The sequence below is a fragment of the Halichondria panicea genome, chromosome 17 (assembly GCF_963675165.1).
Source record: "Halichondria panicea chromosome 17, odHalPani1.1, whole genome shotgun sequence".
Classification (NCBI taxonomy): domain Eukaryota; kingdom Metazoa; phylum Porifera; class Demospongiae; order Suberitida; family Halichondriidae; genus Halichondria; species Halichondria panicea.
The window spans coordinates 1,063,519-1,078,697 of NC_087393.1; the positions used below are offsets into that span (position 1 = coordinate 1,063,519).

General features: G+C 42.0%; 5 protein-coding genes across 7 annotated transcripts; 3 read left to right on the forward strand and 2 right to left on the reverse strand.

Moving 5' to 3' along the window:
• Positions 1–2,528, forward strand: LOC135351067 (uncharacterized). Its single transcript, XM_064549975.1, has one exon. It carries the CDS (start codon positions 1,197–1,199, stop codon positions 2,382–2,384), a length of 1,188 nt encoding a protein of 395 aa, XP_064406045.1. The 5' UTR covers positions 1–1,196; the 3' UTR covers positions 2,385–2,528.
• A 693-nt stretch (positions 2,529–3,221) lies between these two features.
• Positions 3,222–4,993, forward strand: LOC135351066 (uncharacterized). Its single transcript, XM_064549974.1, has one exon. The coding sequence runs from the start codon at positions 3,589–3,591 to the stop codon at positions 4,990–4,992; it is 1,404 nt and encodes a 467-aa protein (XP_064406044.1). The 5' UTR covers positions 3,222–3,588; the 3' UTR covers position 4,993.
• On the forward strand, positions 4,993–6,934 carry LOC135351065 (uncharacterized). Its single transcript, XM_064549973.1, has one exon. The coding sequence runs from the start codon at positions 5,173–5,175 to the stop codon at positions 6,601–6,603; it is 1,431 nt and encodes a 476-aa protein (XP_064406043.1). The 5' UTR covers positions 4,993–5,172; the 3' UTR covers positions 6,604–6,934.
• A 963-nt stretch (positions 6,935–7,897) lies between these two features.
• Positions 7,898–12,005, reverse strand: LOC135351064 (mucin-4-like). Of its 3 annotated transcripts, XM_064549972.1 has the most exons (4): positions 11,864–12,005; positions 10,531–11,668; positions 10,471–10,494; positions 7,898–10,410 (listed from the first exon to the last, which is right to left on the reverse strand). In XM_064549972.1, exons 1-4 carry the CDS (start codon positions 11,964–11,966, stop codon positions 10,191–10,193), a joined length of 1,485 nt encoding a protein of 494 aa, XP_064406042.1. In that variant the 5' UTR covers positions 11,967–12,005; the 3' UTR covers positions 7,898–10,190. The 3 variants fall into 3 exon arrangements, with proteins under 3 accessions (XP_064406042.1, XP_064406041.1, XP_064406040.1); XM_064549971.1 differs by having other exon boundaries at positions 7,898–10,494; XM_064549970.1 differs by having other exon boundaries at positions 7,898–11,668.
• A 51-nt stretch (positions 12,006–12,056) lies between these two features.
• On the reverse strand, positions 12,057–15,141 carry LOC135351059 (uncharacterized). Its single transcript, XM_064549960.1, has 5 exons — positions 14,977–15,141; positions 13,520–14,909; positions 13,421–13,458; positions 12,813–12,861; positions 12,057–12,632 (listed from the first exon to the last, which is right to left on the reverse strand). Exons 1-5 carry the CDS (start codon positions 15,029–15,031, stop codon positions 12,230–12,232), a joined length of 1,935 nt encoding a protein of 644 aa, XP_064406030.1. The 5' UTR covers positions 15,032–15,141; the 3' UTR covers positions 12,057–12,229.
• Between the last annotated feature and the right edge of the window lie 38 nt (positions 15,142–15,179).

Sequence of the window (15,179 nt, forward strand, 5' to 3'; positions counted from 1 at the left end):
TGTTTGCGGATGTGCCTTTAGAAAGGTTTTCGCGGTTATAAATTTTCGCGGTTCATGCCTAATCCGCGAAAACCACGAACATTTATACCCTCGAAATATACCCTCTATACGGTACATGCACATGCACGTATTACTTATATACATGTACTTTAACAAAATGCTTGGCAGTTATAATTGAATTGCAACTGCACAACGTAACGGTGACAAGAGTCATGCATGTTTGGTCGGTCTGAGGTTAAAATTTGAGTTCTTGAGTTTTCTGTGACTCTCATTGGTGCATGTATTAATTGTTGTAGCTGGTATATTATTCAGCAGTCATACTAGTGAACAGCATTTTTGTAGGTTTAATTTGAGTTTAGAAATGAAGTGTTGAAGTTATATCTCTTATAACAACATAAATTATACATGCATTGTTGGTATGTGTACTGGCGTGATTGTTCATGATTTATCCTAGCTGTTCTATCCTGTTTTATCCTGATGTACTATTTATCCTGTGTCATACCATACATTAAAATTTTACGCTGTTGTGTAATTCACAGTTTTTCTTTTGGTTGTTTATTCACACATTGATCATGCATCCTTCGTTTCTGGATCATTCTAGAATTATTCTCGATCGCCCCCCTGGGACCTGACTCTTATAAATAGTTGTCTATCCATTACCTTTTTTTAGTTGGTTTTTGAGTTGCTGTCTTTGTATAGTTTGCTGGTACTATTCCCTTATTGTGAATTTACTATATGAAAGAAAAATGTTTATTGGCAGTCAATCTCAACAATAGTAATAGTTTAATCTGTATGGTTGCAAGAAGAATCCAACATTTATGGTCCTTCGAACCGGATACGCAGAGAATCAAGCTGTTTATCACTGGTTCTTCGTTGCAATCTTCTCTATTGACTTCGACGACTCGACCAGCTGCAATCCACTGCACAAGGGTGCTTGTCTGTCTAACTGCACAAAGGTGCATCGATTTGTTTTGATTTGTTCGATATGTTCGACTAACACAAAGGTGTAATCCACTACACAAAGGTGTTCATCTATCGACTGCACAAGGGTGCATTGATTTGTTCGACTAGCACACAGGTGCAAATCCACTGCACAAAGGTGCTCATTTGTCTAGCTACACAAAGGTGCACTACGTTGATACGAACAGTGATACAAACTCATTCTCAGACTCAAACCACACCAGCCTTTCACTGCAATGGCTGACTTACCAACCCTTCGACGAAGAAGAGGAGTAACAAAATCGTCCATAACTAAGCTTGGAAACAAGACCAATGATTTGGAGGCAGCAGAACACAATCATATTGTTGTGAGCCATGCTGCACAACTTTTGAAAAGGCTAGAGACCTACAATGCTGACTACAGAAGTCATCACATGGCCATTATTGATGCCTTGGAAAGTGACGAAGCTACAGTACCTGAACAAGAAGAACTGGACCGTCACGATGAAGATGTAACTGACTTGACTATTAGGCTACAAGTGCTGTCAACGGCACCAATCTCGGCTGTCACTGATGGACGTACTTTGGCTCTACGCCAGTTGGCACAACTGCAGGCAAAACTCACTGCCATAGGAGACGATATCTCTACACTCGCTGCCGACCCAAATGACGTACCGTTGGTGTACCTCTACCAAGAACAACTCGTGGAATTCAAGCGAGAACTATTTGACATTCGCAACAACGTGATATCAATCACCGTGGACGACTCTGACCCCCTAAATGATACTATCAAGAGGCAGGAGAAATTGATATTCGACATGTCTGTCACCGTGAAGAGGCTTCTCTACAGCCCTAGTACCGAAGCTCTCGTCCCTACCACACCAGAAACTCCGACTCGTGGAGTCAATCTTCCCAAAATTGAAATAGCTACATTCAATGGTGACCTGCTCAGCTGGCAAACATTCTGGGAACAGTTTGATGTGTCCATACACAGCCGCAGGGACGTTAGCAATGCAAAGGCAGTCATAGAAGGATTGTCGCAATCGGGCGATCAGTACTTGGAAGCAATTGCATCGCTCAAGGCGAGATACGACCGACCAAGGCTAATTCATCAAACCCACGTCCAGAAGATATGTGAAGCCCCAAGTCTTAAAGATGGTTCTGGCAAAGAATTGAGACGTCTTCACGATACCGTTCAACAACACCTGCGCGCCCTCAAGGCGATGGACCAAGACCCCTCTGGAGCCTTCATCACATCCATGATGGAACTAAAGCTCGACCAAACTACCATGTTTGAATGGCAAAAGACTAGCCAAGCCACAAAAAGCGTACCTCATTACAGGCTATATTGGAATTTCTCAACCTCCGTGCCCAAGCTGCAGAGACCTGCTCTACCCAAGAAAGAAAACATGTTCGAAATGACTCAAGAAAACCACCCAGATTGATTCCATCTCATATCGGACATGTGTCTGAGGTGAATGCTACTGTTTGTGTCGTGTGCAAGACTGAGAAACATCCTCTATACACTTGCTCCAAGTTCAAGAACCTACCCCATGACAAAATGCTGCTAACTATCCGTTCTAACAACTTATGCCTGAACTGCTTCAGAACAGGACACATGGCAAGAAACTGCACAAGTATTCATCAGTGTAAAAGGTGTCAAAAAACTCATCATACTCTGTTGCACACTGATGCTAAACCTCCTGATGCTAAACCTCCTGACTCATAGTCAACCACCAAGGACCCTCCAACGATCGAGCAATCTCTCACAGCCAGCGTTGTATCTACTAATGTTGGACAGGTTGGATCGGGCTCACATACGCTTTTGATGACCTGCCAAGTGTTAATCCATGCTCCCAATGGTTCTCAGATCAGAGCACGTGGTCTACTGGACACTGGTTCGTCAACCTCGTTTGTGTCACAACGATTGGTGCAATCTCTCAACTTACAAAGATCATCGAAGAATCTTGAGATCACTGGAATAGCGGGAATATCTCACAACTCCCCACTACACTCAGTCTCCACTTTCTATATCTCACCGACCGATTCACCAAATGAAAAGATGCCAGTCACTGCGGTAGTGGTCCCAAGGGTCACCTGTGACTTACCAGTGCAACCCACTCCATTTGATTCGAAATGGGAGCACCTATCCGATTTGAACCTCTCTGACCCAGACTTTGGCCAACCTGGAAGAATTGACATACTTCTTGGAGTTGATATTTACACTGAGGTGTTACTGCAGGGCCGGATCAATATCCCCTGTGGCATTTGAAACGGCATTCGGCTGGGTACTTGCTGGAAAGACAGGAAAACTCTCCACTACTCCTGACAAGATCACTAATTACCATGCATCTGTTACCTCTGGCGATGATATCCTGAGAAAGTTCTGGGAAATAGAAGAAAGCACCAAAACTGGATCAAACTTCTCCCGACAAGAACGCACTGTTGTTCACCAATTTTAAAGAAACCACTCTCGTAGAGAAACTGGTCGATTTATTGTCCCACTTCCCAAGGATCCACATGCCAAATCGATTGGAGAATCCAAAGCACAAGCCGTCCGCAGATTTCTATCCCTAGAAAGGACCTTACGCTCCAAGGAACAATTCTCACAATTTGCTGCTGTCATGGAAGAATATATGGACCTGAATCATGCTGAAATTGTTCCAGTTGCTGATTTACAGAAACAAAACGAAGATGTGTTTTATTTGCCAATGCATGCTGTTCACAAGGAGCGCTGTATTTGACGCATCAGCCAAGTCTACCACTGGCGTCTCAGTGAACGACACACTGTTGGTCGGACCCACCGTACACCCTCCACTGATAGATGTTCTATTACAATTTCGACTACACAAGATTGCGATCACAGCTGACGTGAGCAAGATGTACAGGGCTGTTGAATTGACTCAACCCGATCGGGATCTCCACAGATTTGTGTGGCGCAGCAAGCCCGACAACACTCTAGTCGATTACAGAATGACGAGAATTACATTTGGTGTCTCTGCTTCTGCTTTTGCAGCAAACATGTCAGTCAAACAAAATGCTATTGATCATGCTACTGAGTTTCCACAAGCTGCAAATGTAGTGAACACTTCATTCTACGTCGATGACTGTCTAACAGGTGCTAACTTGATTGAAGAAGCAGTTGAGCTCCAACGACAACTACATGGTCTTTTTGCAAAGGGAGAATTCTTACTCAGGAAATGGAATTCTAACAACACCACTGTGTTACAAAACATATCTCCCGAGCTCAGAGACAGTCAACCACTACAACTGCTACCCACCAATGATGAATACACCAAGACTCTAGGGATTGTGTGGAGCGCAAAGAAGGATCATTTTCGACTCACTGTTGCCAAACCACCTCCACTTGAAACACTGACCAAACGAGCCCTAGTATCAGACATCGCCAAGACATTTGATGTGCTTGGGTGGTTCTCACCTGCCACCATCAAGGTGAAGATTCTGCTGCAGAAGGTATGGGACGATCCAGTTCCAATGCATATCAAAGACATTTGGTCGAAATGGCGGACCGAATTGCCCGAACTATCTCACAAGCTCATTCCCCGTTGCCACTTCGACACAGACACAGAAATTGTATCCACCCAGCTCCATGGTTTTTCAGATGCCTCAGAGTCAGCCTATTCTGCTGTTGTATATCTTCGTCTCACAGATACTTCTGGTCTCCATCAAATCTCTCTGGTAATGTCCAAGACAAAGGTAGCGCCGATCAAGCGTCTCTCAATTCCAAGGCTCGAACTTTGTGGTGCACATCTACTTTCTCAATTGCTACACCACGTCAAACGAGTACTCTGCATACCATTGTCTAACATACATGCCTGGACAGACAGCACAGTAGTGCTGAATTGGCTGGACGGCAGTCCTAAGCGTTTTAAGACTTATGTAGGCAACAGGATCTCAGCCATCCTTGATTTGATGCCACCAGACAAATGGAAACACGTTAATGGACTCCAGAATCCTGCTGACTGTGCATCCAGGGGCCTCTACCCCTCTGAATTGCTAGATCACCCTCTCTGGTGGAGCGGCCCTGACTGACTCAAGCAAGACCAAACCAATTGGCCAACACAAGTCGAACTTACTCCCAACAGCCATGATGATGAAGGAACAGAGATTTCATTAGTGGTCATACAAACATTCCCCCAACCTGTGATTCCAGTCGATCGGTTTTCAAAACTCAACCAACTCAAGCGTGTCACCTGTTGGATCATTCGCTTTATGAAAAATAGCAGATTCAAGGATCATTCCAAGAGAATTCTTACACCTCTGACCATGTCAGAGCTCCAAGAAGCAGAAAACTATTGGATTAAGATTATCCAAGCGGCTCATTTCAAGACAGAAATTGAGCACATACTCAGCAAGCAACCACTATCTAAGTCGAATTCACTCCTCACACTCAACCCAATTGTTGATAATTACAATCTGCTACGTGTTGGTGGGCGAAGGCAATTATCTACAACCCCATACCACTCGAAACACCCTTTGATTATTCATGCAAAACACAAATTGACCCATTTGATCATACACTCGGAACATCTTCGACTGTTACACGCTGGTCCAACGATCCTCATTGCTTCTCTAAATAGACGTTACCATATTGTTGGTGGATCAAAGACTGTCCGATCTATTGTCAGAAAGTGTGTGGTGTGTAGGAAATTATCTGCCAAGCCTCATCCACAGATGCTTGGCCAGTTGCCAATTGAAAGAGTCACTCCTGGTTCAGTTTTTGAGAAGGTGGGTATTGACTATGCTGGCCCAGTATCTATAAAGTATGGCCACGTGAGGAAACCAACCATAGTCAAAGCATACATTTGTGTATTTGTGTCTCTTTCAGTGAAAGCAGAACTAGTAACCGACCTAACTTCAGATGCCTTCATTGCCTGTCTTAGAAGGTTCATAGCCAGACGTGGTTTGCCCAATTTGATATGGAGCGACAATGGAACCAATTTTGTCGGAGCCTGCCGACAACTGCGAGAACTCAGTGAGTACCTCAAGACAAAGGCAGTGCAAGATTCCATCTCTAAGTTTCTCACATCACAGAACGTTGAATGGAAATTCATACCGCAACACGCACCTCATTTTGGAGGATTGTGGGAGGCTGCTGTGAAGAGCACTAAAACACACTTGCGTAAGATCCTCGGTGAAGTCAAGCTCACTTATGAAAAAATGTCCACCGTTCTATCTCAGATTGAAGCCTGTCTCAATAGTAGACCTCTTGTGCCACTGAATAATGAAGATGATGGTATTGAGGCACTTACACCTGGACACTTTCTCATTGGCCAACCACTCAAAGCTCTCCCAGACACATCACTAATTATGACTCAAAAGATGTCCCTACTGAAACGATGGCACCTATGCCAATCATTGTTACGCCATTTCTGGCGGAGATGGTCCAGGGAATATCTAGTTCACATGGGAAGATTCCACAAGTGGAAACACCCCACCAGAAATCTCCACATTGGCGATATGGTCGTTATCAAAGAAGATTCCCCTCTACTCAACGAATGGCCACTGGCTAGAGTGATTGAAGTTCACCCCGGACACAATGGTTTAGTTCGTGTGGCAACCATCAAGACTTCAAATGGTGTATACAAACGCCCGATTAACAAGCTCGCACTCCTACTATCAAGTGAAGAACAACAATATTGAAGATGAACTTATATGCAAGGAAATGTTTTGAAACTATACTTTAAGACCATTCGGTCTTGGCCGGCGGTATGTTGGCATGTGTACTGGCATGATTGTTCATGATTTATCCTGTTCTATCCTGTTTTATCCTGATGTACTATTTATCATGTGTCATACCATACATTTACGCTGTTGTGTAATTCACAGTTTTTCTTTTGGTTGTTTATTCACACATTGATCATGCATCCTTCGTTTCTGGATCATTCTAGAATTATTCTCGATCACCCCCCTGGGACCTGACTCGTTGTCTATCCATTACCTTTTTTTAGTTGGTTTTTGAGTTGCTGTCTTTGTATAGTTTGCTGGTACTATTCCTTAAATTTATTGTGAATTTACTATATGAAAGAAAAATGTTTATTGGCAGTCAATCTCAACAATAGTAATAGTCTAATCTGTATGGTTGCAAGAAGAATCCAACATGCATGTTTTAAACAGACTCTAGAGAGTGCACATTCAAAATGTGAGAAGAATTCTCTATCTGTCGAGGGACGGTATTCTTAGTAGTATTCTTCACCTTAAGCCAGAGAATGTCACAAGGTCAGTTCTTCTGTTTATGGTTATAGGCACATACGCTTCTACTCCACCTCCATGAGAATTCTAAACTCTGTCTTTCCTGTGGATATATCATTCTTGTACAGTACCTGTAATCTATAGAGTAGAATACCAAAAATTTGTTGAGTATATATATACATCATGTATATAATTATATATAGTTGTGCTGAAGGCTACTGCTGAAACGATCACCCCAAGTATAACAATGCATGCTTTTCAATCTATCGATAAAAAACTGTGAACTGCCCTACGACTGGAAATTGGCTCATGTCTCTCCAATACCCAAATCAAATAACAAGTCTGATCCCTTAAACTATCGCCCTATATCGCTACTCTCCATCCTTGCAAAGTTCCTGGAAAAACATATGTATGGCAAAATCTTAGAACATCTAAAAGATATATCTTTCCTCTCGAATAAACAATGGGGTTTCACTAAAGGAAAATCCACCACAGGTGCGTTGCTTACGGCAGTGCACAATTGGCACAAACTGCTTGAAGATGGTCAGAGTGTATGTGCAGTCTTTTTTGATTTCAAAAAGGCATTTGACAAGGTTCCTCACTCGATATTGATGAGTAAGCTAACCAATCTGAACTTAGATCCCCATCTGGTATCTTGGGTATATAGCAAGCTACCTCAGGAATAGATCACAGTATATCACAATAAATGGAAAGTCATCAAATATCTCCGAGGTTGTGTCAGGAGTTCCACAGGGTTCGGTGCTGGGACCTCTTCTTTTCCTAATCTACATTGATCTACATCAAAATGAAGGAAGTCTCTTGCTCTATGCTGATGATCTTCTTCTTTACCATCCTCCTGAAGATTATCTAACATTGCAAGGAGATATTGACCAACTCCAAGCATGGTCTGAAACAAATGTACTCTTGTTTAACCAAAGCAAGTGTAAATACATGATTATATCGAAAATTCAGCCCACCACTTCCCAACATGTGTCTCAATATCAATGGACGTCCCCTATACTTAAAGTTGACCACTACAAGTACCTTGGCGTGTGGATCTCTCATGACCTCTCATGGTCAAAACGCATAGAAGGAATGTGCAGAAATTCCTGCAAGCAGGTTGGTATAATTTACCGACAGTTCTATGGCCACTCGTCACTAGAATGTTTAAGACAACTCTACATCTCACTTGTGAGACCAAAACTGGAATATGCTAGCTGCCCCTGTTTGGGATTCACACCAAAAAACAAATTCTCACAAAATACAAAAGTTTGCCCTTAAAATGGAATCGAGGCTACCTTAAAATGTGCACAAAACTTTGGAATAGGGACTACGACTCCCTATTAGATACTGTGGACCTACCGTCCCTTTCCACAAGAAGATTGTACCTGAAACTATCATACCTTTACCTGGTAATACCGTATAGCGCGAAATTTTCGAGGGGCTTAATTTTCGTGGATTTCGTGGGTTAGCAATCCTACACAAAAATTAAGTCCACGAAAATCGTTCTTTACCTGCTATAACGTGCAAGATTTAAAGGCGTGGCTTCCGGTAAGCAGTCATTCCGCGAACATTGTGCAACGAAATGGCTTTTAGAGGCCAATCCACGAAATATAACTGCCTCGAAAATTTCGCGCTATACGGTAAATGGTAACTTTAAATTCCCTGATCCACCGCTAGAAAGAAGAGTATGCCCTCTCAATCTAAGAAGCACAAAAAATATACAGATTGAAAGACCAATTTGCAGGACAAATGCATATGCGAACTCTTTTTTCCCAAAAGCAATATCTATAATATATGGAATGAACTACCACTGGAGCTGCAGGAAAGTACATTGATTTTGTCATTTAAGAGAAATGTACTCTGTAACTTGCATTAGTATAATATTAGTCTTTATCTTTAATTTGTACACACTATTGTAAGTACTATATACAGGGCACACATTAGGTTAGCATAATAATTATGCTACTAGTGTATCCATGCATTTTGCAAAATTATTATAAAAAAAAAGGGTATATGCAGCATGTACCAAATGAAGTTCACCTACAGCTCCATGCATGGCTGATAGCAAGTCAACATTAATTATGCATGTGTACTTCTACAACTATATAGAATCATCTTGCTGCGGTGTGTCTCCTGAGCGCCCTGTCACAGTGACACATCTTTCTGTGATATGTTTCCTGAGTTGGATTTATTGTCCTGTGTGACACATTTTCCTGTGGTTTTGTCGGATTAGCAGAGGATTCTTTTGTTTTGACTTTGATACAAGTTGTAAAAATTCCTCCCACATGCAGTAGTCGCCAGAACCGATGGAACAATAATAGTTCCTAGAAAAGCAATTACTCCACTATACTTGAATTAGTAAAGTGTATACTTAATTGTAGACGAAACTAACCCAATGCCACTGTAGTAACACCAATCAAAAGAAATATAAGAGTAACTAATGTATGCAAAACTAAATCCTATGAGGGATTCCATCTTGTGCACTATCTTCAAACCAGTGGCTATATATAAGGCCGAAATTAGAGCAAAGAGGCTGAGAGGTACAAAAGCAACAGAGAGCCAGATTCAACTGATGCAGCTATGCAGCTATTACTGCAAAAGATATAAAGAAGAGAACAAGCTGTGAGCAAACAAAGTTAACTGTCTCCCCCATCACCGGCCTAAATGGTGAATATAAATATGCGACACCAGCTAGGACTTCAACATAATTTTTCAACCTCCAAAAGAAACGACCTCTAGCTTTGTATTTATTTAAAAGTGTCGCCTTAAATCAAATAAGTACGGTAGTCTTGTTCTTTTTTACAGTCTGCATCGTGGATTGAACTGTTGTTAAGGGGAGGTCCTTTTATAGTACTGCAGTCATGTGATATAAGTCAGATATGCCACACCTACTCGGAGGGTATGCACCCCATATATCCTCCGCTATATACCATGGTTACATACCCCTTGGTTACGCCTCAGAGTAACCACGGTAGCAGAGGATATAGGTCCATATCCTCCTCTTATATACTTATCTACCAAACCACACCCAAACGTCATATCTGGCCGTAATAAATAATTTGGGGCAACCAGTACCAGAGCCGGCAGTACCAGAGCCAGTATATACCAGAGCCATAATGAACTGTAATGATGAGAAGAATGCCCACAACAAGCAAAGTCAATGAAACTGAGGTCGGCAATGATGTAGGCAATGAGGTCGGCAATGTGGTCGGCAATGAGGATGGCAATAAGGACGGCAATGTGGTCGGCAATGAGGTCGGCAATATGGTCGGCAATGAGGACGGCAATGTGGTCGGCAATGAGGACGGCAATGAGGTCGGCAATGTGGTCGGCAATGAGGTCGGCAATGAGGACGGTAATGTGGTCAGCAATGAGGTCGGCAATGTGGTTGGCAATTTGTTGGCACATGAGCAGCTGTCTTCCTTATCCCCTAAGGTAATTCGTAACAATTGTGGGGTCCCGAACATGTTGACTGTTCTGTGTCCACACAAACTGGTGATATTTGTAATATGGACTTGATTTGTCTCATGATTGAAGTACGCTCCACTAGTTTTCCTGGCATCAAATGATGGCCTTAGACAATTGTCCCCCTCAGTAGTGCATTCTGACAAGTTGGTTAGCGTGTGGTTTTCGGTTGTTAAAGGAACACTAACTAACCGTCCATTTTCAGTAAACGCCCAAAACACAAAAGAATCTTCAGATCCTAGACAAGCTGCATATGCAATATCATCAGGGAGTTCACCAACTAAAGATTGTTGAGTGGTGTTGCCAAACATAATTTGTCTCTTATTTTCAACGCGGACATATTGGTTTAACCCAGGACATGGATAGCGAGAGTAGGTGTGGTGTGTGGAGAAGTGAGAATTAGCCACGACTGTCCAGCTGTCATCGTTCTGAGTACAGTAGATAGAGACTTCGTTCCCAGTGACATCTATTTGATTAGTTTGTGTGCAATCATTTATTGTTATTAAGAATCCGGGTTCGAGCGATGAAGACGCCTCGGATTCAGCTACTAGCACGTCATCGTCTTCGGTGAAGAATATACGATTGCTTGCGTGTACAGCTTCGGATAAAGTTCTAGAGTTATGAAGTACAAATCTTTCAGAGCATCGTAAAGTCATCCGTGACAAACTGAACTCGAAAATAAACAGCGATCCATTGGTATCAGATGATAACTCAACACACACGATCACAATAAGATTGTGCTCGGAATTCAAAAATACTTTTACCGGATGACAATTTGCCGTGACTGGATGAAAGATGTCGTGAGGGAGTTCACCAACCCGATAAGTAACCATGACAAACCCTCCTTGTGATGGGACAAAAACGATTACTTCAGACTCCATTTCAATTAGTAGGACATCACATAATTCGTAGTTCTCGCCGCACTGGGTTGGCAAAAAGCGATCAGAAATTTCAAGTGTGAAGTTATTGAGCTCGGAGGTTGAGAGGTATAGTAGAGTCCCTGTGTCTGTTGAGGTAGCTGCCACAAGGTATTGTCTCCTGCAGATTCCTGGGAAGAGGGGTAGACAAGGTGTAGTACGTGTATCGTAAACATCTTGCGGTTTTAATTAATACACATGTACAGAACTGAAGCACCTGTTTTACATGATGACATAATGTGGTTTAATGTATTATACATGTACATGTACTGAATTTATATGTATTGTAGTCTACATGATGATCTAGAATAGATTCATTGGTTTACCATTGTGGGGCAGGGGATTGGTAGATTCCCCAAAGGCAACAGTACTAGTGGTAGTTAGGAGGAGTCCCACCAACACTGGGAATGTTATTGCAGCCCTAGCCATCACAAGCAGCTTTCTCAGGATTTCCTAAAGGCACTTAAAATGGCCTAGCTACATTTATAGTTCAAAGTGCGATCAGCTACTCACAGGATGTCGATTCTCTTGATCTCATATATTAGGAATGCTCATTAGTTGAGTACAACACACACTCAACAAACACAACACACTAGTGCTAGGGCCTATTGGTCCAATTGTTCTGTTACAGTTATTGCAAGCAGCACACATGAATAGTGCATAAGTTTAGGGTGAACGTTTAGCTTGCAAGTTCAGTAATCCTTCAGCAATGGCATGTTATCATCTTTGCCGAGACTTGAGTGGCTGCTTTCAGATTCAGAGCGATTCTCCCACTTTCCTTGATCATTATCAGTAACGCCCAGCTGCAGTTTGGGCCTTTCCAACCACTCTCCATGATCTTGACTTCCTTTTATGTAGTTAGTTGCTGCATTTGTCCCCTTGGCGATTAGTCCGAGAGAGGATGGAGCTGGTAAGATGTCCCCCATCTGATGGACTTCCCTCATTGTGTGTGAGTCACTGTCTGTGTTCCCAACTTGCTCCTGTGTTGCGGTTGTGTTAGTAGCCACAATCGGGGATGTGTTTGTTGGATTATAGTTGTTTACTTGCACTTGCACACTCGGTCTATTTAACAGCAGGGGGTGGACAACCTTGACACTGTGGGTGTGTGTGTGTGTGTGTGTGTATGTGAGTTCAATAGTGCAAAATTTAATAGTATGAATATTGATTTTATCAGGAGTATTTATGGCTTCATGCACTCCTGATTTTTTTTATACAGTGCAAATGAAAATCATTGATTCTAAGAATACTTCCACAAAAATGCAAACGATTTTGTACCTTGCAAGTGTTTGTTGACTGCTGTGAGAAGTTGCTATAACGACCACCTCTGTAAAAAAAAGTTCACATACGTAATGAGCACTGTTTTTCTCGTTGTTTTACCCATTGTGGATTTTATATGGGCACTTGCTGCTATGTGTTTATTTGCAGTTGAGGAAAAAAGCACTAGATCTAAAAATAATGAGGAACAAAGCGTTTTGCCCTGATTGCCTTGATTGCTACTATGCGCTTTTATAGATACAAGGATTATGACTACATTGGGGATCGAGGCAACAAGGGGCACACTTAAACAAAATCTGATTCCAAAATGTGTGCTCAAGAATGGTTGTCACATTTGTTTGATCACATTCATTATTTTGTTTGCTCAGCTTGCTCTCTTCAATTCCGTTTTTATATCTTTTGCTGTAATAGCTGCACCAATTGAATCTGGCTCTCTGTTGCTTTTGTACCTCTCAAGCCTATTTGCTCTAATTTCGGTCTTAGCCACTGGTTTGAAGATGGTACACAAGGTGGAATCCCTCATAGGATTTAGTATTGCATCCTTATTGATGATTGCCTAGTACCCAATCATGCAGTTTGTGGTTTGTGGTTGCTAGCTGGTAACTCACTTCCACTTTCACTACATGTATCTGTTTGTTCTGTTGGGCTGAAGAAAGAGGAAAGAGGAAACATAGCAACATTATTATAAATTGCATCAATTAACTCACTAATTCGGCCGTTTCCGCTTGTAACGGATGTGACCAACGATTAAACCAACAACAACAATAACAACAAGAACAACTATTAATACTGCTGACACGGCTCCAGCTATAGCTCCCGAGAAGTCCTGAGAGTCATCATCAGCAAAAGAGATAACACTTGGAGTTTCGTTGCGAGCTATGAGCACGCAGTCCAAGGCAACATTGTTAACAAACTTGAACAGAGCTGGCGTGTAGTGTTGCACTGCAATCACACTAGATAAGTCATTTTCAACATCCAAAATGTGCAGATTTTTATCAGTTTCACTGTTCTCACGAATCACCAAATATCGATTATTGATGACGTCAATTGACAGACATCCAGGGTTAGTACAAGAAGTTTTCAGAACTTGTGTATGACTAAAAGTTTCCATATTGATAATGTACACATTTCTTAAATCGCTGTAGGCAAACATCGTTGGTTTTTTTGCAGCTCCAAAACATACACCGTCAGAAAAACTAAATCCAAGTAGATTAGTGTTGCCAACAAGATCGTTAATGCTATATCGCAAGTAGTTCGCAGCTGAGAACACTATCAATTCAATACTGGTATTAGGACAGGCATAAGGTACGCCATCTGCTTCATTCCAATACTGAAAGTCCCAATCTTCATACTGTATGCTGTAATAGACATTCACAAGGTCGCAGTAGGCCAACAGTCGCGAGTTTCCAATATACTGCAGACTTCGGACATGCGTGCAGTTGTATCCAACGTTGCCATACTCATCCCCTCCAAATGCAACTATGTCGAATACATACATTGAGTTTCCAACAGAAAAAAATATCATTTTAATGACAAGTCCTTCATTGACATAGATTGGATTAGACAGTGTTGTTTGCATGTCCTCATCAGGAGTGTGAAATTTCGCAATAGGAGCAGAAGAAAGAGTAGTTTCTTGCAGTACAGTCTTGTTTAGGAAGATTCTATGCAGCGAGATGTAGTTTCGTGTTGTATCTGCACATACTAGATAGTAATCATAGGCAATTTCGAATGCTTTGATCGGGCTGCAGCTGTACTGTTCTTGACCTGATCTTGTGCTCAACAAATATTCCTTTCCAAGCTTTATGGATAGCCCTGTTTGCACGACCTCCTTTATCAGCAGGCCATCTTCGAGCGGTACAAAAATTAGGTATTGAATAAATGTCTTCTGTTGAGTTGTCAAAATTAGTGGATTCTTGCAGCGAAAGAAATTGTCTCCACATGCGCTAGAAAATTGTCCCTGCAAAGTTTCTTGCAAGTGACTTTGAGCTTCGGACGAAGTGTACGGGAGATCATTGTCAAAGATTAAGGAGAGACCAACGCCACCGGTTTCCTGTGAGACTGCAAAGAGAAAATCCTGGCTGCAGATTGGGACATCTCCTGCATAAATGAATACGATATATAAATAAAAAACAGGTCAGAGGAGCGTAAACATTATTTTTACTACCTAATGTTTGGTCAAATCCTATGCACAGTGCCAGAATCAGTAGCCAGTCAGCCATTCTATGATATGAGCCCTCAGATCTAGGTCTAGTTTAGTGAGCTGTGGTTTCGCAGGTACATACCCGGTAATATGTAGTCTGAAACATAATCATGTAGGGTATTCTCTAGCCACGAATAGCTGCCTGCCTGGGATCTTCCCCGGGAAAC